At 48.7% G+C, this 26,208-nt stretch overlaps 1 protein-coding gene across 3 annotated transcripts in view; it reads right to left on the reverse strand.

Moving 5' to 3' along the window:
* The window catches only part of CRMP1 (collapsin response mediator protein 1), a 141,089-nt gene that overhangs the window by 52,367 nt on the left and 62,514 nt on the right, over positions 1 to 26,208 (reverse strand). For all 3 annotated transcript variants that reach the window (XM_063923438.1, XM_063923457.1, XM_063923447.1), the window contains exon 4: positions 25,317 to 25,481. In XM_063923438.1, the coding sequence (XP_063779508.1) occupies positions 25,317 to 25,481 (165 nt within the window). The remainder of the gene's footprint in view (positions 1 to 25,316; positions 25,482 to 26,208) is intronic.

Consider the following 26,208-nt stretch of genomic DNA (forward strand, 5'->3'; position numbering starts at 1 on the left):
GATAAATTCGACAGTGGGCATGAGAACCACTGGTAAGACAATTCCAGCCATAGGGGTAACGGGAGTAGTCCAGCACTACCCTGTTAGCAAACCAGCCGAGATTACAGTAGGGCCTTTACATACCAAGCATTCCTTTTTGCTGGCTGCATCGGCACCGACTAATCTCCTGGGAAGAGACTTACTGTGTAAAATGGGGTGCGTCATTTATTGTACTCCTGAAGGTGTATTCTTGGACATACCTGAGAATCACGCTCAGGAAGTGTGAGACATGTTAGACTCCCCGTCAAAATTAATGTCACATACCATTATGACAAATAGGACTCCCTCCCAAGTAGAAGAAATGACATCCCAGATACCAGAGTCACTTTGGACTAAAGATGGACAGGACACTGGATTAATGGCAAACGTAGCTCCGGTAGTTGTACAAGTAAAAGATGGTAGGATAGCTCCAAAAATCCCACAGTACCCTCTGAAGCCAGAGGTGGAGTTAGGAGTGTATCCCGTAATAGAGCGCTTGCTACAACAGGGCATTCTGGTAAGAACGTCCAGCACTGCCAATAGTCCCATCTTCCCCGTTAAAAAGAGTGGGGGGAGGGGTTACCGGCTAGTGCAGGATCTAAGGGGGATTAACAAAATAGTTGAGAGTCAGTTCCCCGTAGTGCCAAATCCAGCTGTCATCCTAATGCAAATCCCTCCCACTGCGAAATTTTTCACTGTTATTGACCTCTGCTCCGCTTTCTTTTCGGTACCTCTGCACCCTGACAGTCAATATTTGTTTGCATTTACATACAGAGGAGTCCAATACACATGGACTCGATTACCACAAGGATTCATAGATAGCCCAAGTATATTTTCTCAGGCTTTGCATGATTGTTTACAGTCTTTCCAACCAGTGAGTGGATCAGTATTAATACAGTACGTGGATGATCTACTACTGTGTTCTGATTCATTGGAAGCATCCCTGAAGGATACGAAACAGCTCCTGTTTCATCTTTCAGACACAGGACACAAGGTTTCCAAAGACAAGTTGCAATTATGCCAAACTAAGGTAAAATATTTGGGACACTGTTTAACACAAGGACTGAGACACCTGACCGCTGATAGAATTCAAGCAATTAGAGACATGACTCTGCCACAAACCCAGCAACAGATCAGAACATTTTTAGGAATGTGTGGGTATTGCCGTAACTGGATCCCAGGGTTTTCCATCCTAGCGTTACCCTTGCAGGAGATGGTCTCCTCAAACAAACCTGATCGGATTTCGCATACAGACGAGTCTTAGACAGCATTTGAGATACTTAAACAGTGCCTAACGCAGGCACCAGCATTGGGTATGCCGGACTATGGGAAACCCTTTGAACTATACGGAACAGAAAGTGCTGGTTGCGCGGCAGGCGTACTAACCCAAAAGCACGGTGATGCCAGCAGGCCGGTAGCATATTACAGCGCTCAGCTAGATACGGTAGCGCGATCCCTCCCCACATGCTTGCGAAGCGTTGCTGCGATAGCATTGCTAGTAACGAAAAGCGAAGACGTCGTGCTAGGTCACAACCTCACAATTCACACACCACATGCAGTGTCAGCCTTGTTAAATTCTGCACAAACCAGACACGTCTCATCAGCGCGGTTTACAAGATGGGAATTGGCACTAATGGCCCCCGTAAACATCACCATAAGGAGATGCAGTGCATTAAATCCTGCAACATATCTCCCAGGCGTGCCTGGACAGGCACAAAGGGTGGAGGATGAGAGTGGTGGGGAAGGAGAATTTAACACAAAGGAAGACACTCATGATTGTATGGAATATTTGACCCAAAATTTTACCGCAAGGCCTGACATCAGTGACAACCCACTGGAAGATGTAGAACTTACGTTCTACACGGACGGTAGTTGTCATAGACAGTCAGACTCGGGAGACTTGTGTATTGGATACGCAGTCGTAGATGACCAAGGCACCATAGAAGCGGAACCGCTAGGCCCACCTCACTCAGCCCAGGTTGCTGAACTGGTCGCCCTAACCAGAGCATGTGAATTGGCTAAGGGCAAATCAGCCAATATCTACACCGATTCTAGATACGCATTCGGGGTAGTCCATGATTTCGGAGCCCTATGGCGCCTCAGAAATTTCATGACGGCAGCTGGTACACCGGTAGCGCATGCAGCTCACATAAAAAGGCTTCTAACAGCGATACAGGAACCCGACAGAGTGGCTGTTATCAAATGTAAAGCACATACATATAGCCAAGACCCAGTATCACTTGGTAACAGCCGAGCAGACGAAGCTGCTAAATTAGAAGCTGCTACCCCCAGACAGACAGACACCACACAACTGATGGTATTTAATACCATCAACACACAGAAGTTGTGTGAGATGCAAAATTTGTGTTCCACACAGGAAAAGGCAGTCTGGAAGGCAAAGGGATATGGTCAGGAGTCCTCAGGACTCTGGACGGATGGACACGGTAAACCAGTGGCCCCCAAAGCATACCTTCCATGCTTAGCTGAGGCAGCTCACGGGCTGACTCATCTGGGCAAGGAAGGGATGTGCAAGTTGGTAAGAGCATATTGGTGTGCCCCAGGATTTTCATCTCATGCGAGTAAAAGGGCAATGTCATGTCTTACCTGTCTGAGAAAGAACATCGGAAAGGCAATACCTACAGAACCATCTCATATCCCACCTGCCGGCGGCCCTTTCCAGGTAATACAGATTGACTTTATTCAATTACCCCCTTGTCGAAATTTGAAATATGTACTTGTTTGTATAGATGTTTTCTCAAATTGGGTCGAAGCATTTCCAGCGGCCACAAATACCGCTATGTTTACTGCTAAGAAAATTGTGCAGGAATTTGTATGTAGATATGGTATCCCTAGAATTATCGAAAGTGATAGGGGTACCCATTTTACAGGTGATGTCTTTCAAGGAATGTGTAAATTGATGGGAATTGATAGCAAGCTGCACACTCCATACCGTCCACAGGCGAGTGCGAAAGTGGAAAGAGTGAACAGCACTATTAAAAATAAACTGAGTAAAGTGATGGCAGAGACAGGATTGACATGGCCAGAAGCTTTACCCATTGTACTGTACAGCATCAGAACCACTCCCAGGTCCCCTCTTAATCTGTCTCCCTTTGAAATCTTGTTTGGTCGACAACTGCATGTTATGATTAACCCTCAGGATGATTTGAAGTGTAACAATGAAGTGACTGTAAAATACTTGATTAACATGAGTAAACAGTTGAGGAATCAAAATGATAATCTGAAGTTAGTGATTCCTGATTTACCAGATAGTAATTGTCATGACATTGAACCTGGGGATTATGTAATGATACGGAATTTTCTACGCTCAGGTTGCCTTATTGACAGATGGGAAGGACCATACCAGGTCTTATTGACTAGCACTACAGCATTGAAGGTTGCTGAGAGAGAGACTTGGGTTCATTCGTCCCACTGTAAAAAGGTTGCTGATCCAGAGAGGTCCCGTGATAAGGAACAGACGGTAGAGGTTGTATCACTGGAGTGTCTGTTCCAGGAGGACTGAGGCGGCACCTGAGCATTGAAAATCACAAGACCAAAAGCAGTTGTCGATCCCCTGTTCCCTTTTATTGTTTTTCTCCAACTTCCCATCCCCTCTCCCTCAAATTATTGTTTTTCCCCTTCTCATTCTTCTCCGTTTCCTCCTACAAGATGGACTTGCCCCAAGAGACTGTGATCCGGATTTTCCTGTTGACCATGATGTTGACCAGAGCAGTCTGTTCCGGCGAGAGTACCATGGAGGTCGAGAGAGGTTCTGGAATGGGTTCTGATGACAGAGATGGAGGCGTAGTTTTCCAAGAACAACATAATCAACAAGCAAAGGCGAGTATCAGAAAACGATCTGATAGCATTGACCATAGAAGGAATTGTGAAGGATTGTTAGCTGAAGAAAACTGTATCTGTCGGCTCTGTAACAATGTCATTGAGGATGGGTGCATAAAGAAATGCCAATCCAGTTTTAATATCCATATGGACCGGCATCCATTGAGTGACTATCACTCCTTAGTGGGTAGTGTGTTAAATAAAACAGATTGTTGGGTATGCTCTCAAGTACCTCAAGGTCATAGCAAATCAGGGCTAGTACCATTTCCTTTAACGTTAGGGGAGGTACTTGAGTTGAGTGGTGGGAGACCGGTGGACAGGAGGTTTAATATCTCCAGCCCTCCTAGTTTGAAGCTCCACCAATACCATGTGGATAGGTCCCTATTATGCTTTAACATCTCCAATCCCCGAAAGCCGGGAAATTGGGAAGTGTCATGGAGTAATCAGACCATGACCTTTTCGCATAGAGCAGATAGAATGCCTACAGATACAGAGCTTATACGCCACATAGCCAGTAGAGGAAAATCTTTCCGGTATAGGTATACCTTAGGAAATAGGATTACGAGAGTTGGAGAGGTATCACCAGGATACTGTGCACATATCGTACAACCCGATACGTGTACTAAGCAGATGGAAGAATTAGGGTTAGGAGATTTCACATGGAAGGTGTGTAATATGGTTATGTCCTACTCCGTCCCATATGTTCTCCCCGATGATGCATATTTCATATGCGGGAGAAAGGCGTATAAGTGGCTTGCCCCAAACTCTGAAGGATTGTGTTATATTGGAAAAGTATTGCCTGAAGTAATGACTGTATCACATGACAAAATGAAAGACATACACCGTGTTGCCCAAACTCCTTATACTCACACCCATTACGAGCACGTAGTTAAACGGCACCTGATAGAAAGAACAGAGCATCCGGCCTCTGACATGATCCATGAATCCACCGGGATTCAGTTTCTAATCGCGTTAGATATCACTCGCACCGCTAGAGGAGTGTTGAATTATAAATACATATCTGCGCTCGCCAATTTGTTAGATAATATCACTGAAATGTATGATGACACGTTTAGGTATACTGGAAGAGAACTTCAGGCTTATAAAACAGAACTGGTACAGCATAGAATGGTTCTTAATTACCTCACAGCAGTGACAGGCGGATATTGTGTCACACTGGCAACACAATACGGCGTGAAATGTTGCACATATATTACGAATAGCACCGAGGACCCGGTCGAGGTCATAGACCAAAAGATGGACGATATTCTCCAACTGAAGTGGGAATTTCGCAGGAGACACAATCTCACTCTTGCTACTGTAGGTAATGAGCTGACTGGTTGGGTGTCATGGTTGAACCCGCGAAATTGGTTCTCTGGTTTAGGAGACTGGGCTCAAGGAGTCATAATGGATGTTGGGAAGTTTCTCCTATGTATCTTAGGTGTTATCATAACGATTGGTTTGATATTTAGATGCGGTCAGGCTTTAATGAGGTGCAATCGTCGTACTAGGGTAATGAGTTTAAGGAGTGAGGAAACTGTAATTCCAATGGACTTGATTTATGACCCAACGGTAGAAACAATGATGTGATGAAAATGCGATTTCTACGGTCCGTTTCTTTCACCTGTTTTTCCGTTTCCTCCAAGGTAAAAAGACCCACTTGGACGAGGAATTTGATGAGCCGATATACAGACAACAGAGAGATTAAAGAAGAAGTTTTGACAACCTGATACACAGATTTTTGATGAACTATGCCATGGATCCCCAGTTTCCCTAGAAATTTTAAAATTACGCTAGCCCAACACTTTTGTAAATCTATGGACATTGACAGCTTTTGCTCGCACCTTATGGGCAAAAGCACAAAGAAGACTGCATTCAACAGACACCAAACAAGACCTCAATCGACGAATGTACATTTACCTGACATAGAATACCACCGCATTTACCGTAATTATGTCTTTTCTTCATTTCTACAACCCTCAGGTAATGACACACATAGTCGATAGGGAATACAGGCACAGATATCAGCAATCACATATCACCCCCATTCATGTATCATCAACTAAAATGTGCTCCCCCATTTTGTTACAACCAAAGCCGAAAAGAGCTCGGTAAAGTTTGACAGCCCATCCACAGACCCGTACCACGGGATAAGAAGGAATTCAAATGTATACTTCGCAATACCTCGAAGCTTGATTTAAAACACGTACGGCATGATGATACATGACCCCCAAACACGGATTCATACACACATGCTTCTGCTATCTCACTAGGTCATACCCTTTTCCTACCTTCTCCTCTCCTCCCCTACCCAACCATGTAAATGTATTAACCCCTGACATATATTTTTCTCTTTTGAAATGTTTTAGAAGGTGGCAGTTATTATTGACTGCCAAAGGGTGGACTGTCAAAGTCAGAAAAATATCTCTATGCACACTACCATATTTGCACCTCACACAGGTCCGTGCTGCGCATGCGTGCGCTCTCCCGTACGTGCGCATACTCACAGTCGCGGGCACCCGCAGGCGCACGGTATGCGTATTTACGGTAGAGTTTATGTGATCGTAGCGTGCGACTCAATCGTTACATATTTTCACTATATAATGTATTTTGTAGATCATGGTCCCTTTGATAGATTCTGAAAGTTTAGTTAACATAGCATGTTCCTGAACAGAGAGATCCCTCTTTGTATTGTACGAAGGGTCTAACAGGGGTCATACAGTGGTGTTTGGTACCCATCGGAAGAGTATTTAAATAGCAATATTCCGGTGTTGGTTTGGAGCGGATTAATCGCTCGTGCGAATAGTTATGGACATAAGAAGTTTATGTCCATTTACTATTATTTGTTCTTATTTAGTCATGCGGCGGGAAACTCAGTGTCCCACCCACCTGAACAGTTGGAAGCAGTCACAGCCCACCTGTATGAATCAACCTATGACCTTGTGTTATAATGCGAAGCCGAATTCCTGTGTCCAATGAACAATGAGATTGTAGGGACCATTGAATTTCATTGTGTGTGGGGCATAAATAGGCAGGCCGACCATATCCAGTTCACTCTCTTCAACGGTTCTCATTGCTGATAATCGGGAGCTGGATATCGAGGCGCATGCGATCGTTTCCCCTTGTGCGTAAGTGTTTCTCCGCAACTATATTGATCTTCTTGTTATTGTGGGCCAATTTCTCTCTCTCTCTCTCTCTCCTCCTCTTTTTCTCTTATTTTCCCTTAAATAGCAATTGTATTATATTTCCTGTGTAGTTATCTGGTTAGGTAGTCTATGTTATATTGTAGTGTATGATTTGTATTTGTATTAATTCTTTTGCAAAGTATATCATTCAAAATATATACATATTAGGCGTTGGACCCTAAGCCCAGGTATCTGTGTATTTCTTATAGTGTCTAGTATTCTCAGAGCGTCGGTGACGCTCAAACAGCTTTTAAGTTAATAAGGTTACACTAGGTTGCATCTACACCCTATCTCTACACTAAGGTTTTACAGCATATAACATTGTTTATGGTTTAGATATAAAGGTTTAACATTGTGAGCGTCAGCGCCGCTGGTGATCTCCTCGTGGTCCCGAGCGTCCGCTACGCTATAGCGAATCATTACGTTAGTCAGCAGCCAATAGCGTGCCTGCCAGTGATCTCTTGGCCGTGAGCGAACGTGACGCTTGAGCGCCTCGACTACGGCTAAGCGATTGTTACGCAACGTGCGTACCCTTACGGTACTTCATACGTAGATAGCGTACAGTGTTCTTAGACCTCATAAAGGGTATTATATAAGATAAATATTTAGCTTTATCACTATTTATTTGCCCCTATCCATTAGCAAACCTGTAATAAAGAAATTAATTTAATATGCCGCTCCAGCCGGCATATGGTGGCGGCCCAAAAGAACGGCTCAATTAACCTAAATTAACCTTAAATAACTAATCCTATAAATTTACTAAAACTTATCATAAACCGGTAATAGGTGAGAACTCAACCCCCACAGTGACTACCCACCGCTCCTGGGTGCCCTGCCGCTGCCTTCCCGGACGGGTGGTCAAGCGGCCATAAGTCGATGGAGGTGAGTGCACCTAAACCACAACAAACTGTAAAACACTACAGTTTTCCCTACAATACAAAACTGCCGTTCTTTTCCGCCAACAGCGAAAGACTCATCCCCAAAGTCTTTCGCACCGCCACCATAAACCTACCCTAACTCCTGCAAAGCGAAACCTAGATCCTCCAGAAAAAACATCATCCCCTCATTGGATAGATGTACTCCATCATGCCGGAAAAGGTGGCTGTCTCTGAACCGAATCCTCGGGTGGCGAACCACCCTCCCTCCGTGGGACAGCACCCACTTTGCCACCGCCCCGTTCACCTTTTTCCGGGCCTCGTCAATCTGGCGCCCATCCGCCACACCCCTCCAACACAATCTTGGCACCATCATTGAAAAAACCAACACACAATTGGTCCATGTTGCGGCCACACTTGCCAGATCATGTATCATGGCCCACCGCAGATCCAAGGATGTCCTCTTCCCCAGGTCGTTGCCACCTAGATGGACAACCAAGACCCTAGGGACTCCATGCTTGCTGGCCTGACTCACTAACCTACTCCTCAGCTCACCCCACATCATTACTTGCCAGCCAAGCCATCTGACACCCTGTGCTCCAAGCAATGCCTGAGCCCCCTCCGAGGCCACAAACCTGGCCGCCCAGTAAATGTAAGAGTGGCCAACCACCCAAATGGCCAAATTGTCGTCAAACCATCCTGAAGGGGAAAAGAGGGGTAAAATTGATTACTAAGAGGCTTATTAATTGTTTACACTGAAGGATCTGCCAAAAAGAAAAAACTTTAGATCTCGCTATTGCAGCAGTCACGGCCTAGCCGAACTGCACCATGCTTCGTTGCCAATTTAAAGCGCAATTAAAGACACAAAGGGGAAAGATCAAATAAAACAAACAAAATAAAACAGGGAGGGGGGGGGGGGAGGGGGGTATAAAATGGGAAACACATGTAATAACTCAGCTGGAGGTGAAAGCGTAAAGACCTGCTGAGGGACTCTGATTAGACCAGATTAGCCGAATTGTAGATTAGAATTCAGTCCGTCAAGTCAGGCAAAAATCGCAAAATAACTCCAGACCCCCGCTGCCGACTCATGCCAGCAACGGCGAGTAGCTAATCCCTGAGTAGGATAACAAAAGGGGAAAACACCAACAGACGCACAACACCATAACTCACAGAACTGGAACAACATAATACATTGCAAATAAAACAAAGCACTAAGCGCAATCCGACCTCTCATGCAACGGGGCAAATATATCGTCTGTAACTTGACGACTTCCCTCGCCCCACCGCCTGGATTTCAGATCTGGAGAAACCCGCCGCAGCAGCCGACGTCGCCGCGCCTATTCGAAAGGAATGGGTACCGAACGCAGCGGGTGGGAGGCCCAAGCTCACTAAACAACGACTCAGCATCCAACGGAACTGGTATTTCGTCACTGGCAGCCCGTCATAATGCAATAGCCATGACCCCTCCCTAACGGGTCGCACCGCCACATATTGCATCGCCAGACCTACTGGGCAAACGCTCTCCTCTTGCGCTGGAACCATAGTGACCCAGCGACCTCTCCCCACTTGGTCCGTCTTAGAGCGCCTTAATCTGCACAGCAAGGACCTCTCACACACTACTACGTCTCCGACCAGCATGCGCGACTCTGCTCTCTTGGAACGCGCTACCAAGTCCGAAACCCTAAAGGCCCCGTGGTAAGCCAATGAGAACGCCAAACTGCACAAAAGTGTCTCAAACCTGGACGACGCGACTCGCCCCACCGCCGCGATGACGGCCGGCAACAAAGCCGCATCGATGGGCCGCCTCCTATCCGGTGGCGTCGGCGCCACTCGCGTCCACCCTTTCATTGCCTTCCGCAGAACATCGCTTTTTGTCACATCGGGGACGCCCCGCAGCTTGCAGAAAACCAGACCCCAGCCAAGTACCGGGATACCACCGCTCGGGACCTACCCGAAACATACAGCTGCCAAATAAAAGAAAGCATCAGCCGATGCCTGCTCTTACCTTGTTGCTGACGACCTTGGACAAACTCCTCCCACTCATTCCAAGCATGTCCGTAAGCCTTGAGCGTGGCTGGCGCGACTGACCGCAACGCTATACCCTCCAGTCCGGCCCGATCACCTGCCAAACCTAACCGGGACAATGAAAACCTTGCTCGTTGGCCTCAGGTGCCAACAACCAACACCTCTCCCACTGTCCTCGCGACAAAGCGTCGACAATCCCATTCTCCAAACCGGGCACATGTTGCGCGCGGAACCACAGGTTCCTACGCAAGCATGTCAAAAGCAATTGCCCTAGCACCCGCATAACCACCAACGACTTTGCCCTCTGGTTATTAATCGCATGCACCACGCCCAGATAATCGCATCTAAACAAAATGCTGCGATTAGCCAGCCGATCGCCCCAGACCTCCAACGCCACCATAATGGGAAAAACTCCAGAAGCAAAAGGTCCTTCGTGAAACCCCCGCGATGCCATTCTGCCGGCCACGAGGCCGCGCACCAAGATCCCTCCAGATGGCAACCGAATCCAGAGGCGCCCGCTGCGTCGGTGAACAGCTGCAACCTAGCGCTGTCCGCCATTGGGGCCTGCCATATACACACCCCGTTGAAGTCCTCGAGGAACGAGGCCCATATTGCCAACTCCCTCTTAATCTCTGAGGACAAACGCACGAAATGGTGCGTTCTGGCACACCCCGCAGTCGCCCTTCACAGCTTCCGGCAGTACACACCTAAAAGCGAACTCAAATGAGCCGGAAGGCGCCTGGAGCCTTCTTAGGAACCACCCCCACTGGAGAGATGACCAAGTCATCCCCCGAAGGAACACGCCGCGTTGTTAAACGCGAAACATTTTCCTTTTGTGGTGGCACGCCCCCCTGCGCAGCCTGCCGACCTACCTGACTTGGCCAATCTGCCGTCCGCGCCGAACCCCTGGGAGGATGACCCTGCGTGGTGCCCGACCGCCCCCGGCTCCCGGGGCTCCTCCGCCTGTAGTGAAGCCCAGGTGACCTTGAGCCCAACCTCAACGTCCTTGAACCCGAAGTCCATGACCTGCAAACCTTCCTGTTGTTCCCTGAATTCCTGATCGTACCTGCGCCACTCCGATCCCGAAGACGTGCGCTGCATGTCATGTACGAGATGCAGGTACCTAATTATATTCGTGTGCTCTGCCAGCCTGTCCTACAGGTAAGATGCCGCGAAGACCCAGAACCCGGCCAGGCAATTATCGAAGGTACGGAATGCCTCAGCCCCGATGCCCTTCTTTGCGCCGCCACCTTATACTCTTTCTTCGCGACCTTCGTCAATACGAACACGTCCACGAAGTCCCCCCTCCAAATCTTCTTGCGGCGGCTATCTCGCAGCCCCCGCAGTACAGCAGTATAGACGAATCGCACGACACCGGGCAAATTGCGAGCTTCTTGGCCCTACGCGCTTCCTTGCTAAGCCGCTTGCGCCTGTTCCGCTGGCCCGCTGCCCTCTTGGCGAATTTAGTTGCCCGCTTCTTTGCCCTAGTTGTGCTACTGACTTCGGACGCCTGTGACGACATTGAAGATGAAGAGGAGGAAGAGGAAGAACTACGCGAACTAGAGCTCGTGGAGGAACCCGAATACCGACTGCACCACCTTACCTGATGCCGCCGACTGCCCCGACATGGAATCTTCCGGCGCGTCCAAATCGTTGCCTTCCTCCTCGAAATCTGCCATCGCCTCATCCCCGAGCTCCCTTGAAAAAGAGGAAGAAGCGGAGGACCCCTCCAGCACTCGCGGCACATGCCGCGGCCTCCGTGCTGGGGGCATTGCGGCCGTGAGCTCCCCCGCGTCCTGCCCTGGACCCTGTTGTAATTCTGCGGCGACCGTCCCGAGCTCACGGCAGGCGCGTGCCACCCGCTGCGCCGCCATAGCCCGCAGCCCACCGGAACGAACAGCCGTTCTAGGGGAGGCAGCCGCGGCTAGCGGCCCTAACACCTTCACCGCTGTGGCCAGGGCCGAGCCAGCGCTCCGGAGGGGTCGTGACTGCCCCAAAACGCGGTCCTGGGTCCTTCGCCGGGGCCCGCGTGCGACCACGCGCTCGCCGCCCGACATGCGTGTGCCGGGCATCCGACGCACGCTGCCCTTGCGGGAAAGCGGAGGCACCGCTGTCGGAGCCCGCACTGCCCTCGCCTCCGAATTTGTCCCCTCTTCCCGTGTATCGGAACTATCCGATGCCGCAGAGGGGGGGGGGGGGACGACCGCCGCGAGCTCCTGCGGCGCGTGCAGCAGCCCCGCGGCCACTAACCCATTCCCTGTCCCCCCATCTCCCCCGCATGCCGCTAGATTCCGGCCCCGGGGGAGTGATCTGAAAAGACCGGGAACCCCACGGCGCAGCAGAGCGCGCGCGCGCACCGCTCCGCTTGCAGTGGACACGGGCTCGCGCACCTCCCGTGCGCGCACCCCGTGACCTCTTGCTGCCGCACCCCTTCTCCTTGGTATCGCACTGCCCTGCCAGTGATCATAATTGCCCTGTCTCCCCTCTCCCCCCGGCTCCCGCCGGACTCCGGCTGCCTGGGAGATAGCAGGGGAGACAGCAGGGCCGGCGGCGCTGCTGCGCACACACGTGCGCGGCTAGCGGCGCCAGAGGCGAGCGTAGGCGAGCGTGGGCGGGCGCGCGCCCCACTGCTCTCTGTCACCACAAGGCCTCTTGTCTGGGCTCCTGCATTAAGAGCCCCATTAGCTTAACCTGGTTGATCACTGCCTCTCCCCCTCCCTCCCCGCTCCACACCGTGTTCCGGCTGCGGGGGAGAGGGCTGAGGAGACAGCGCGCGTCCCACCGCTTCCGGTCCGTGCTCTCTCAGCCGAAGCGTTTGGGGATGACGCCGTGCGAGGCCCTGCGACAGGCGTCGCTCGGCTGGCCACGTCCCCCGCCCAGTGCCCTCCCCCCGCCTGGAACCACTAGCCGGCCCCGGCAAGGGGGAAGAGCTGGGCATCGAACTCAGTCTCCGGTCCCTGGATGAGCGCCCGGCGCGGCGCGCTCCCGCGGGCACCCGGCACTGGGGCTTCCCCGGCCATGCCCGGAGGCAAGGGCTGCTGCCCGCCCACCTCCGGGCGGCCTGACTCCCTCTCTGATCCTCCTCGTCGGCCGCTCCCGCCAGTCACAGCCGGCCCGGCTTCCGCCAGATCCCTCGAGGAGGACCTAGGGGACGGGACGCCGTCCCCAGGGCCAGCCAGCTCGCCCCCGGAACCAGCCCCCACCGCCAGATGAGCGGTAACGGGCTGGGGTCCCGGCGGACCGTTGTGGGCGAGTGGCAGCCAGAGCACTGATGTGTGACCTAAATGCAGGGAGCTGACAATAGAGATGGCTACTGACTCTCTGTCTCAACACAGTGACTCGAATCATCAGGAAGTGTGAATGATTCGAGTCACTCACTGTTTCATGAGTCGAGACAGCAGCAGCAGCAGCAGCTTCTCTCAGACAGAGGGAGGAAACTCTGTGTCCTGTGTCCTTCAGTCAGTGTGTTCTGCTGTCTTTAGCTGTGATTGGCCAGAGGCTATACCAGGTGACACCCAGTGGGAGGGGGGAGGGAGCAGTCACGACTCACCAGTCAGTGAGTGCTCTGCTGCTGTGCCTGAGTCATGTCATAAATCATGATTCATCCTGAGTCTGCCAGTGAGTGAGACAGTTGTACACTGTGTAGACTCAGTGACTCAGTGAATGAATCTGATTCATGCAGCAGGAGGTGGAGCCCCTGTGGTACAGGGCTCTCGGCTCAGTGCTCACTGATCCTGCCCAGTGTGATTGTGGGGGGCAAACTCCCTGGAGCCTAGATAGTGGATAATATAATAAATCCAAGCCCACCTAAAATCATCCAATTAGCAAAGAATGCAAAATAAAAAAAAAATGTTTTTATTTGGTTTAGTTACAGAATGAATGATGTGTTTCATGGCTGTTAAGCTTTCTCTCCTCAGCCAAAAGTAATGTCATATTCTATAACTAGTATGCAATAAGTGGTTATTAATAATATATCAACATAACAGTAAATCTATGTTAATATATTATTATCAGAGCATAAGCAGCTGCCTCCCCCAGATACACTGTACAATCACTGCAGCTGAATAACTCCATGAGTCCAGCACTGATCCTCCAGCACTGGCAACTCACTGATTCATGTGCAGTCTCTGCAACACATTCCACTACAGATGAGTCATGACTCATGTGCCGAGACACTGACTCGAGACACTTCACTGAACTGAGTCATGTGTCTCAGCTCAGTTCAGTGAATCACTTTGCCCATGACTAGCTGACAAAAATAAGAATTTACTTACCGATAATTCTATTTCTCGGAGTCCGTAGTGGATGCTGGGGTTCCTGAAAGGACCATGGGGAATAGCGGCTCCGCAGGAGACAGGGCACAAAAGTAAAGCTTTTCCGATCAGGTGGTGTGCACTGGCTCCTCCCCCTATGACCCTCCTCCAGACTCCAGTTAGGTACTGTGCCCGGACGAGCGTACACAATAAGGGAGGAATTTTGAATCCCGGGTAAGACTCATACCAGCCACACCAATCACACCGTACAACTTGTGATCTAAACCCAGTTAACAGTATGATAACAAAAGGAGCCTCTGAAAGACGGCTTCCTACAACAATAACCCGATTTTTGTAACAATAACTATGTACAAGTATTGCAGAATAATCCGCACTTGGGATGGGCGCCCAGCATCCACTACGGACTCCGAGAAATAGAATTATCGGTAAGTAAATTCTTATTTTCTCTATCGTCCTAGTGGATGCTGGGGTTCCTGAAAGGACCATGGGGATTTATACCAAAGCTCCCAAACGGGCGGGAGAGTGCGGATGACTCTGCAGCACCGAATGAGAGAACTCCAGGTCCTCTTTTTGCCAGGGTATCAAATTTGTAGAATTTTACAAACGTGTTCTCCCCCGACCACGTAGCTGCTCGGCAGAGTTGTAATGCCGAGACCCCTCGGGCAGCCGCCCAAGATGAGCCCACCTTCCTTGTGGAATGGGCATTTACATATTTTTTGCTGTGGCAAGCCTGCCACAGAATGTGCAAGCTGAATTGTACTACAAATCCAACGAGCAATAGTCTGCTTAGAAGCAGGAGCACCCAGCTTGTTGGGTGCATACAGGATAAACAGCAAGTCAGATTTCCTGACTCCAGCCGACCTGGAAACTATATTTTCAGGGCCCTGACAACATCCAGCAACTTGGAGTCCTCCAAGTCCCTAGTAGCCGCAGGTACCACAATAAGCTGGTTCAGGTGAAACGCTGACACCACCATAGGGAGAAACTGGGGACGAGTCCACAGCTTTGCTCTGTCCGAATGGACAATCAGATATGGCTTTGTGAGATAAAGCCGCCAATTCTGACACTCGCCTGGCCGAGGCCAGGACCAACAGCATGGTCGCTTTCCATGTGAGATATATCAAATCCACAGATTTGAGTTGTTTAAACCAATGTGATTTTAGGAATCCCAAACTACGTTGAGATCGCCCAGTGCCACTGGAGACATCAAAAGGGGGTTGTATATGCAGTACTCCCTTAACAACTTCTGGACTTCAGGAACTGAAGCCAATTTCTTTCTGGAAGAAAATCGACCGGTCGAAATTTGAACCTTAATGGACCCCAATTTGAGACCCATATACACTCCTGTTTGCAGGAAATGTAGGAATTAACCTAGTTGAAATTCTTCCGTGGAGCCTTCCTGGCCTCACACCATGGAACACATTTTCACCTAAGCAGTGATAATGTTGTGCGGTCACCTCCTTCCTGGCTCTGACCAGGGTAGGGATGACCTCTTCCGGAATGCCTTTTTCCCTTAGGATCCGGCGTTCCCCCGTCAACGCGGCTGCGGTAAGTCATGGAACAGACGTGATTCTTGCTGAATCAAGATCCTTTCTAGTATCTCTTGAAGTTCCGGGTACCAAGTTCTTCTTGGCCAAACCGGAGCCACGAGTATAGTTCTTACTCCTCTCCTTCCTATCATTCTCCATACACTGGGTATGAAAGGCAGAGGAGGGAACACATACACCGACTGGTACACCCACGGTGTTACCAGAGCGTCCCAGCTATTGCCTGAGGGTCTCTAGACCTGGCGCTTCATGTGGGACGCCATCATAACCACCTTTGGTCTTTCCCAACGGTTTACAAACATGTGGAAACTTCCAGATGAAGTTCCCACTTTTCCGGGTGGAATTCATTCATGCTGAGGAAATCTTCCTAGTTGTCCACTCCCGGAATGAACACTGCTGACAGTGTTATCACATGATTTTTCGCCCAGCGAAGAATCCTTGCTGTCATTGCCCTCCTGCTTCTTGTGCCGCCCCGTCTGTTTACGTGGGCGACTGCCATGATGATGTCCTACTGGATCAGCACCGGTTGACTTTGAAGCAGAGGTCTTCCTAGGCTCAGAGCATCGTAAATTGCCCTTAGCTCCAGTATATTCATGTGGAGAGAAATCTCCAGACTTGACCACACTTCCTTGGAAATTTCTTCCCTGTGTGACTGTTCCCCAGCCTCTCAGACTGGCATCCGTGGTCACCAGAACACAGTCCTGAATGCTGAATGTGCTGCCCTCTAGAAGATGAGCACTCTGCAGCCCCCACAGAAGAGACACCCTTGTCCTTGGAGACAGGGTTATCCGCTGATGCATCTGAAGATGCGATCCGGACCATTCGTCCCGCAAATCCCCCTGAAAAGTTTTTGCGTGAGATCTGCCGAATGGAATCGCTTCGTAAGAAGCCACCATTTTTCCCAGGACTCCTGTGCATTGATGCACTGATACTTGGCCTGGTTTTAGGAGGTTTCTGACTAGGTCGGATAACTCCCTGGCTTTCCCCTCCAGGAGAAATACCTCTTTCTGGACTATGCCCAGAATCATTCCTAGGAACAGCAGACGTATCATCGGAAAACAGCTGCGATTTTTGGAATATTTAGAATCCACTCGTGCTGTCGTAGAACTACTTTAGATAGTTCTTTTCCGACCTCCAACTGTTCTCTGGAAACTTGCCCCTTTCAGGATATCGTCCAAGTAAGGGATAATTAAGATGCCTTTCTTCTTTTAAGAATCATCTTTTCGGCCATTACCTTGGTAAAGGCCCGGGGTGCCGTGGATAATTCAACGGCAGCGTCTGAAACTGATATTGACAGTTCTGTATCACGAACCAGAGGTACCCTTGTTGAGAAGGGCAAATTTGGACATGGAGGTAATCCTTGATGTCCAGGGACACCATATAGTCCCCTTTTTTCCGGTTCTCTATCACTGCTCTGAGTGACTCCATCTTGATTTGAACCTTTTTATGTAAGTGTTCAAAGATTTCAGATTTAGACTATGTCTCACCAAGCCGTCTGGCTTCAGTACCACAATATAGTGTGGAAGACTAATACCCTTTTCCTTGTTGTAGGAGGGGTACTTTGATTATCACCTGCTGGAAATACAGCTTGTGAATTTTTTCCCAATACTGCCTCCCTGTCGGAGGGAGCCGTTGGTAAAGCAGGCTTCAGGAACCTGCGAGGAAAAAATGTCTCGACTCTCCAATCTGTACCCCTGGGATAATACTTGTACGATCTAGGGGTCAACTTGCGAGTGATCCCACTGCGCGCTGAGACTCTTGAGACTAACCCCCCACCTCACCTGAGTCTGCTTGCACGGCCCCAGCGTCACGCTGAGGACTTGGCAGACGCGGTGGAGGGCTTCTTTTCCTGGGAAGGGGCTGCCTGCTGCAGTCTACTTCCCTTTCCTCTATGTCTGGGCAGATATGACTGGCCTTTTGCCCGCTTGCCCACATGGGAAACGGAAGGATTGAGGCTGAAAAGACAGTGTCTTTTTCTGCTGAGATGTAACTTGGGGTAAAAAGGTTGGATTTCCCAGCTGTAGCCGTGGCCCCCAGGTCCGATGGACCGACCCCAAATAACTCCTTCCCTTTATACGGCAATACTTCCATGTGCCGTATGGGATCTGTATCACCTGACCAACTGTCGTGTCCATGACATCTTCTGGGAGATATGGACAACGCACTTATCTTGATGCCAGAGTGCAAATATCCCTCTGTGCATCTCGCATACATATATATAGAATGCATCCTATTAAATGCTCTATATCAATAAAATATTTTTAGTCAGGGAATTCGACCAAGCCAACCCAGCACTGCATCTCCAGGCTGATGGCGATCGCTGGTCGCAGTATAACCACCGTATGTGTGTATATACTTTTTAGGATATTTTTCCAGCTGCCTATCAGCTGGCTCCTTGAGGGCGGCCGTATCTGGAGACGGTAACGCCACTTGATAAGCGTGTGAGCGCCTTATCCACCCTAAGGGGTGTTTCCCAACGCGCCCTAACTTCTGGCGGGAAAGGGTATAACGCCAATATTTGCTATCGGGGTAAACCCACGCATCATCACACACTTCATTTTATTTTATCTGATTCAGGAAAAACTACAGGTAGTTTTTTCACTCCCACATAATACCCTTTTTTGTGGTACTTGTAGTATCAGAAATATGTAACACCTCCTTCATTGCCCTTAACGTGTGGCCCTAATGAGGAATACGTTTGTTTATTCACCGTCGACACTGGATTCAGTGTCCGTGTCTGTGTCTGTGTCGACCGACTGAGGTAAATGGGCGTTTTTTTAAAAACCCCTGACGGTGTTTCTGAGACGCCTGGACCGGTACTAATTGTTTGTCGGCCGTCTCATGTCGTCAACCGACCTTGCAGCGTGTTGACATTTTCACGTAATTCCCTAAATAAGCCATCCATTCCGGTGTCGACTCCCTAGAGAGTGACATCACCATTACAGGCAATTTCTCCGCCTCCTCCAACATCGTCCTCATACATGTCGACACACACGTACCGACACACAGCACACACACCTGGAATGCTCTGACAGAGGACAGGACCCCACTAGCCCTTTGGAGAGACAGAGGGAGAGTTTGCCAGCACACACCAAAAAACGCTATAATTACATAGGGACAACCTTATATAAGTGTTTCTCCCTAATAGCATCTTTATATATATATTTATATCGCCAATTAGTGCCCCCCTCTCTGTTTAAACCCTGTTTCTGTAGTGCAGTGCAGGGGAGAGCCTGGGAGCCTTCTCTCCAGCCTTTCTGTGAGAGAAAAAATGGCGCTGTGTGCTGAGGAGATAGGCCCCGCCCCTTTTCCGGCGGGCTCGTCTCCCGCTCTTTAGTGAAGTTTGGCAGGGGTTAAATATCTCCATATAGCCTCTGGGGGCTATATGTGAGGTATTTTTAGCCAGTATATAGGTTTACATTTGCCTCCCAGGGCGCCCCCCCCCCAGCGCCCTGCACCCTCAGTGACAGCGTGTGAAGTGTGCTGAGAGGAAAATGGCGCCCAGCTGCAGTGCTGTGCGCTACCTTTAGAAGACTGTCAGAGTCTTCAGCCGCCGATTCTGGACCTCTTCTAACTTCAGCATCTGCAAGGGGGCCGGCGGCGCGGCTCCGGTGACCATCCAGGCTGTACCTGTGATTGTCCCTCTGGAGCTGATGTCCAGTAGCCAAGAAGCCAATCCATCCTGCACGCAGGTGAGTTCACTTCTTCTCCCCTCAGTCCCTCGTTGCAGTGATCCTGTTGCCAGCAGGACTCACTGTAAAATAAAAAACCTAAGCTAAACTTTCTCTAAGCAGCTCTTTAGGAGAGCCACCTAGAATTGCACCCTTCTCAGCCGGGCACAAAAATCTAACTGGAGTCTGGAGGAGGGTCATAGGGGGAGGAGCCAGTGCACACCACCTGATCGGAAAAGCTTTACTTTTGTGCCCTGTCTCCTGCGGAGCCGCTATTCCCCATGGTCCTTTCAGGAACCCCAGCATCCACTAGGACGATAGAGAAACACTGAAATGTATAAATCCAAAAAAGAAAATGGAGAGATTCTGCAAAGCAGCACTCACCCCAAAGCAAATCCACCAAGAGAACTAAGATGGCCTCACCTTCCCTATATATATCAAACCCTCCCCCTAAAAGGCTGTACTTTCCTAACAGCTAGGTCCACCCCTCCCAAGATGTTTAACTCTTTCCTTTCCTATGCAGTCAATTCTCTCTCCAAAAGTGAGTTATTCATTCCTGGAGGGAAAGATGGATTACCACAAAAAGGGGGCGTAATGGGAAGCCGAAGAAGGTCTCGACAGTTTAGAGCAAATGGAACACCAGGCCAAATAAATATCATGGAAAAGTATGTTATGAAAAATATGGGGGGAATAGCTCCCCTAGGGCATGAAGAAGGGCCGCCGGCAAGTATGGAAAAAACATGGCCAGTTCAGAAGGGGAGTGGGTATAAGTCTCCTGTGTCAGAAGCCAATCACTAATGTATCGGAAAAATACAGCTCTAGTAAATATCCCAATATCAGGAAGGCCTGCACCACCCTCACACCTGGGGAGTTGTAATTTAGAGGCCGCAATCCGAGAACGTCCCCCACGCCACACAAATTTGGTAAATAAACGGGTACACATCGCAATATCAGATTTGGAGAGGGAGATGGGCAGCATTTGTGTAGGATAAGAGAGTTTAGGAAAAATCACACTTTTATTCAAAACTATGCGTCCAAACAGAGAAAGCGGCAGAAGCATCCAGGTGGTCAGTAAACGTGAAATCTGGGAGATAACTGGGGCAAAGTTCAATTCATATAACCTAAAAAGGGAGGAAGGGATCTGGATACCTAGATATTTAAACTGACAGGGTGATATACGGAACTGTGAATATATGTCTTGATGAGAAATGGAGGAGTCGGAAATGCCTAGGGGCATAAGTTCCGATTTCTGAACATTTATTTTGTACCCAGCAAACGAGCCAAAAATGGTTAGCAAGCGCAAGATTGCCGGGAGGGAAGTGCAGGGATCGGAGACGAACAACAACAGGTCGTCCGCAAACAGGGAAAGCTTGAGTTCAACCGCACCAATATGAATCCCCCTGAAGCTCTGCAAACCCCTCAGGGCTATGGCCAAAGGCTCCAAAGCCAATGCAAACAAGAGGGGCGACATGGGACAACCCTGTCTTGTACCACGTTGCACAGTAAAGGGAGATGAAAGAAAACCATTGCTGGATACTTGAGTTAGCGGGGAAGCATACAGAGCCTGCAGGGTGGACACAAACCGGGAGGGGAAGCTAAACTTCTCCAGGGTATGGTACAGGTGGTCCCAAGTGACCAAGTCGAACGCCTTCTCAGCATCCAATGACACAATGGCCTGAGAACAGGAGTCGGGATTGGAGGCGAACGACTGAATCACTGAGAGAACCTTGCGAATATTAATCACAGAGTGGCGACCCTATATAAAACCAGTCTGGCCTGGGGCAATAAGGGAGGGCAAAATAACTTTCAATCTTTCTGAAATGATTTTCATAAAAAGCTTATAGTCGACATCTAATAGGGAAATAGGCCTATAAGAGGCTGGATCCTCGGGGTCACGACCAGGTTTGGGCAAAACTTTAATAATAGCTGAATTAAAATAACGAGGGACAGAATTGTCCAATAAAAGAACATTATACACCGAGAGTAATGATTCAAGAAGCTTATAAAACTCGCCGGAGAAGCCGTCAGGACAAGGGGATTTAAGGGGCTTCAATTTTTTAATAGCTTGACGGAGTTCCTCAGCAGAGATCGGGGCTATAAGGGAGGCCTGTTGGTCGGGGGAAAGAGAGGGACGGGCAGTTGTCGACCAGAACTACTCCTTAAGGGAGGGGTCAATAGATGGGTGAGAATAAAGCGCTTCATAGTAAGAACCCAACAGGGCAACAATGTCCCCACCCTTCTTAAGCTGGACCCCATCTCTGTTTTTCAGGGAGGGAATAGAAGAGGGAGAATCATAAGTGCGGAGCAGATTAGATAGGAGTCTCCCTGATCAAAGATTTTTTCCTAAAATCATGTCTTGCCGCCAACTGATCTATGACCCCCTCAAAGTGACATTTAGCTTTCTGATAATTGCCTCTAGTCAGGACCGAGAGGTGAGACTTAAAAGTTTGAAAGGCTTAAGTGAGATCAGACTGAGCCTGTTGATATAATTGAGCGGTATCTTTTCTGTGTTTGGAAACATATGCGATGATAGTACCGATTTAGCTGTTTGCCAGAAGAGCTGCGGCGAGTTAATATGTGTCACATTATTGTCTGCAAAGTGACGCCACCCCGCTATCAACATATCACGGAAGGCAACAGAATTGGGCAGGCAGGACGGAAAACGCCATGGTTTGTAGGAGCCGCAGTCAACTGGAGAAGCAATTGTGACCAAAATCAGAGCATGATCTGACAGACCAATGGGTTCTATAGCTGAGTCAACCACCTTAGATAAAGCGTCAGTAGACAACAGCAAATAATCTATACGAGACAGGGTGGCGTGAGCCGCAGACAAACATGTATATTCCTTGTCCGTGGGGTGGAAAGTTCTCCAAACAAATGGAGTGAGGACGCCAATTGCGGGACCCCTAAGGAGGGGAGAGGGCGGGAGACGGTCCATGGTAAGGGAAGCTACCAAATTAAAATCACCCCCAATTAAAACAGTGGAGTTGCTGAAAGAAGCAAGTTTGGCCACAATGCATTGCATAAAATGTTTGAAGTAAGTGTTCGGGGCATAAAGGTTGCAAAGGACAAACTTAGTCTTAGCTAGGGTAACCTCAGATATCACATAGTGGCCCAAAGAGTCGCTAATAGAGGAATGGAGGGTAGGGATAAGCTGTTTCCGAACCAATGTGACCACTCCACGTTTTTTAGACGTGAAGGAGGCTACTGACAAAACAGAATACCCCATGAAATTTAATTTTAAAATTTCCGGCGGCATTAAATGTGTTTCCTTGAGCATAATTGCATCAATACCTTTCTTGCGTACATATGTGAAAAGCTTGGTCCTCTTAACAGAGAGTGAATTCTACCTACATTCCACGAACCAAAAGTTAAAGGGGCCATCCTACAACAGTGGAAAAGGAAAAAACGAAAAAGCGGGAGCGACGCTGCTCACATGGATGCTCCAGCATGACCCAGGGGTGGAGAGAGGGTGGGGTGGGGGTGGGGGTAGAGATTAGGCAGGAAACATGAAACCTGGCCAGGGGTCCTCGCAAAGAAGAAAAAGGGAGAGGTAAGGGGAGAAGAGTGAGAAGGAACCACAGAAGAAGTAGAGAAGAAGAAAAAAAAAAAGATAGGAACCAAAAGTAAAGAAGGGAGGAGAAGCCTCCCAAAAGGTCTCATAAACGAGAAACCAGACTTCCTAAACATAGAAATCACAGAAGAACAATAACAAGGAAACATATCGGAACTAATGCCCCATAGGGCCACAGCTATCAAGAAAGCAGCGTCTTCATTAATCAGATTGTAGCCTAAAGAGAGAACAAAAGTAAATGGTGAAGACGGCTTGCGGTAAATCTAAATCAGCGGACCGCCACACACCGCCAGCGAGGGCAAGGGGAGGTGGGAGGGGGGGGAGGTAAGGGTTAACATAGGCTAGGACATCTCAAGACATTACTAGAATGGCAGTAAAATCGACTCTAAGAGAACAAAAAAAAAGAAAAGAAAAAAATACATACAAATAAACAAGGCTATAATACAACATCAACATATGAAAGCCAGGGAGTGCTTCCCGGCAACATCATATAAATAGCAGGATGCATATAGCACAAAACGGCAGGGTGTCACCAAACTGGGGATCAGTCGCAGGAGAATCAGAAGGTCCCTTCGCGGAAGCCTCCTCACGTAAATACTTCGTAGCATCATCAGGAGTAGAGAAGTCCACAGTGGAATCTCCAACGAAGAGCCGCAGGCGAGCAGGAAATATAACGGCAAAGCGACGGCCAGATTTGACCAGATCCGCGCATACCGCTGAAAACGCCTTACGGGCCCTTGTGACTTCGGCCGAATAGTCCTGGAATATCAGAAGCTTATGGGAGTCCCACATCAAAGGTCGATGTTTTCTAGAGGCCTGCCAGATGATCTCACGGTGCAGGAAGTTAAGGCAGCGAAAGATGGTGACCCGCGGGCGCGAGTCCGTGTCGGCACGGGTTGGGCCGAGGCGGTGCACCCGTTCCACAACCAAATCAGAGCAGGATTCGGCCACATCAAGCAGGTCCAGCAGAGTAGTGGTTAACAATTGGGTGAGCCTTTAAGAGTCTCAGGCAGACCCACAATGTGGAGGTTATTTCTCCTAGACCTGTTTTCCAAACTGTCCACTTTATCCAGGATTTGGAGGTGCTGTTTATGCAAAACCTCATAACGCTTGTAAGAGTGAAAACGTCCTGAAAAGTCTCTCCCAAGGTAACCCCAGTAGTGTGCACTCTGTGAGTGAGCTGCAGGATATTAGCATTTGTTTCCTGCAATACTTGTCTAAAGGATGCAGCCTGCTCCTGCATAAGGGGAGCCATGTTGGACTTTATAGCCCTCACAATATCCGTGTAACTGGCCAGAGGAGGGTCAGAAGGGGCTTCAGTGACTGCAGGGGGACAAGCATCTGCAGCCAGAGGAGACGGAGGGCTGGAGGCAGTGCTGTAAGCGCAGTGGGACGCTGAGGAGGAAGCCACGGCCGTCATTTTGGATCCGCGACTCCGTCTGACTCGTTGGCGGTGCTGCTGGTTGTGGGGCATGGAGAAAGTGAGAAACCTCTCCATGCACAGCGGGAAGCATCCCCTTGGTGGCAGTGGAGGCGGGCGAGAGCGTGTGGATAAGCTGCGGTCTCAGAGGAGCCGCTCTAACATGCAGCCATCTCCGCCAGAGCCGGAACCGGAAGTCTCGCCATGCTTATAAGTCTTAAGCTATTTACATGGAACATTGATGTGGAACATGCAATTCCTGATTACACATTGTGGAGCTTGTGACTCCCTGAGCATTTATTAAATATTACCAAGAGATTCCCATTATTTGGCATAATGTAATGAAGTCCGAGTTCAGCGGCCGTGCGGGATACCGGATGGAATTGGATGATTTTTTTTTTAAAGGGGCAATCATTTACAGCGCTAAACCATGCCTTGTAAATGACGGCCCCCTTAAAAAAAATGTCCGAGTTCGGCCAGCATCCCGCACAGCCGCTGAACTCGGACTCCATTACATCCCGGCCAATGCATTTTTTAGATTAGGCATGTGATAGCTAGCACGTTTTTATGATATGTTTTTAAAGTGGATTAATCTGCATTGTTTTTATAGGAGGATTTTTTTTTTTATATCTGTGTACCTATATATTACATTTCCTTTGATAACTGACTTATACTTGGTGTTGTTACTCCTGCCCAGTTTGAGCACACTAATAAAAGTGCAGTTGCAGTCCATTTTTTTACTGTTGGATGTTTTGTTTCTTTTTGAAACTTAAACACACCCTGTAGGATACCGCAGCTTATTTTCATTTTTTATTTTGTCATTTAATTATAGATGTTCCCCTAATTATCATCTGAGTAAATGTATGCACTGTAATCATCGTCTTACATACCTTTATCTTGGATAAGGATTTCTAGTTCCTCTCGGATCCCATCGTACCAGCTGGTAATGTCCACATGGAGAGAGTAGTCACAGCAGGACTTAGTATCAGCCACCTCGTGCCATTTCTCAAATGAGGCCAAAATATTTGATCCAGAGTCAGGAACAACATGGTCAACTGAAAAACCAAGGTACAGCCACAGTCTGAAACTAGCATACACAATGAATGAATCATTTATACTACAATACGGTATATTCTATTTTATTACAGTGGTCACTGAAATTGTTATAAATGACAGTTCTCTAGTTGACATAACGGAATTTAGGTGCACCTCAAAGACAAACACCAATGGGATTATCCAATTTCCGATAACACCATTAATTAAGTGCCTTCGGGAAATACCCCTCTGTACACAGGTATTGGTAGGGTCAGAGCGGTGTCAGTGGGTTTACCAGAACTGAGCTGTACTCTTACCTGGCATGGGCCGCACAACTAATAAGTTATTCTAGCTACATGGTGATTACATTAATAACTGCACTAGTGCTAGCATTATGGGTGTTGAGTGTCTGCATTATTCTCAACAGCCAGCTAGAACATATTCATGCAGGTCCTGCTGGGAACACACATACAGTATCATGAAAGTAAAATCATCTCAGTTCTCCTTGTTAACATTGACACATGGGGCCAAATGTAATAGAGTGAGTGTTTCAGAAAGTGAGAGATGTGGTAAGGTTTTTCAGTTTATTTTAAAGTGGCAATCATTTACACTGCAAAACCAGGTTGATCTTGCTGTGTAAATGATTGCCACTTTAAAAAAAAACTGCAAAACCTTACCAAATCTCTCACTTTCTGAAACTCTCACTCTATTACATTTGGCCCTGGGACTGTCTTCCTTTTACCTAAG

Source organism: Pseudophryne corroboree, chromosome 1 (assembly GCF_028390025.1).
Source record: "Pseudophryne corroboree isolate aPseCor3 chromosome 1, aPseCor3.hap2, whole genome shotgun sequence".
Lineage (NCBI taxonomy): Eukaryota > Metazoa > Chordata > Amphibia > Anura > Myobatrachidae > Pseudophryne > Pseudophryne corroboree.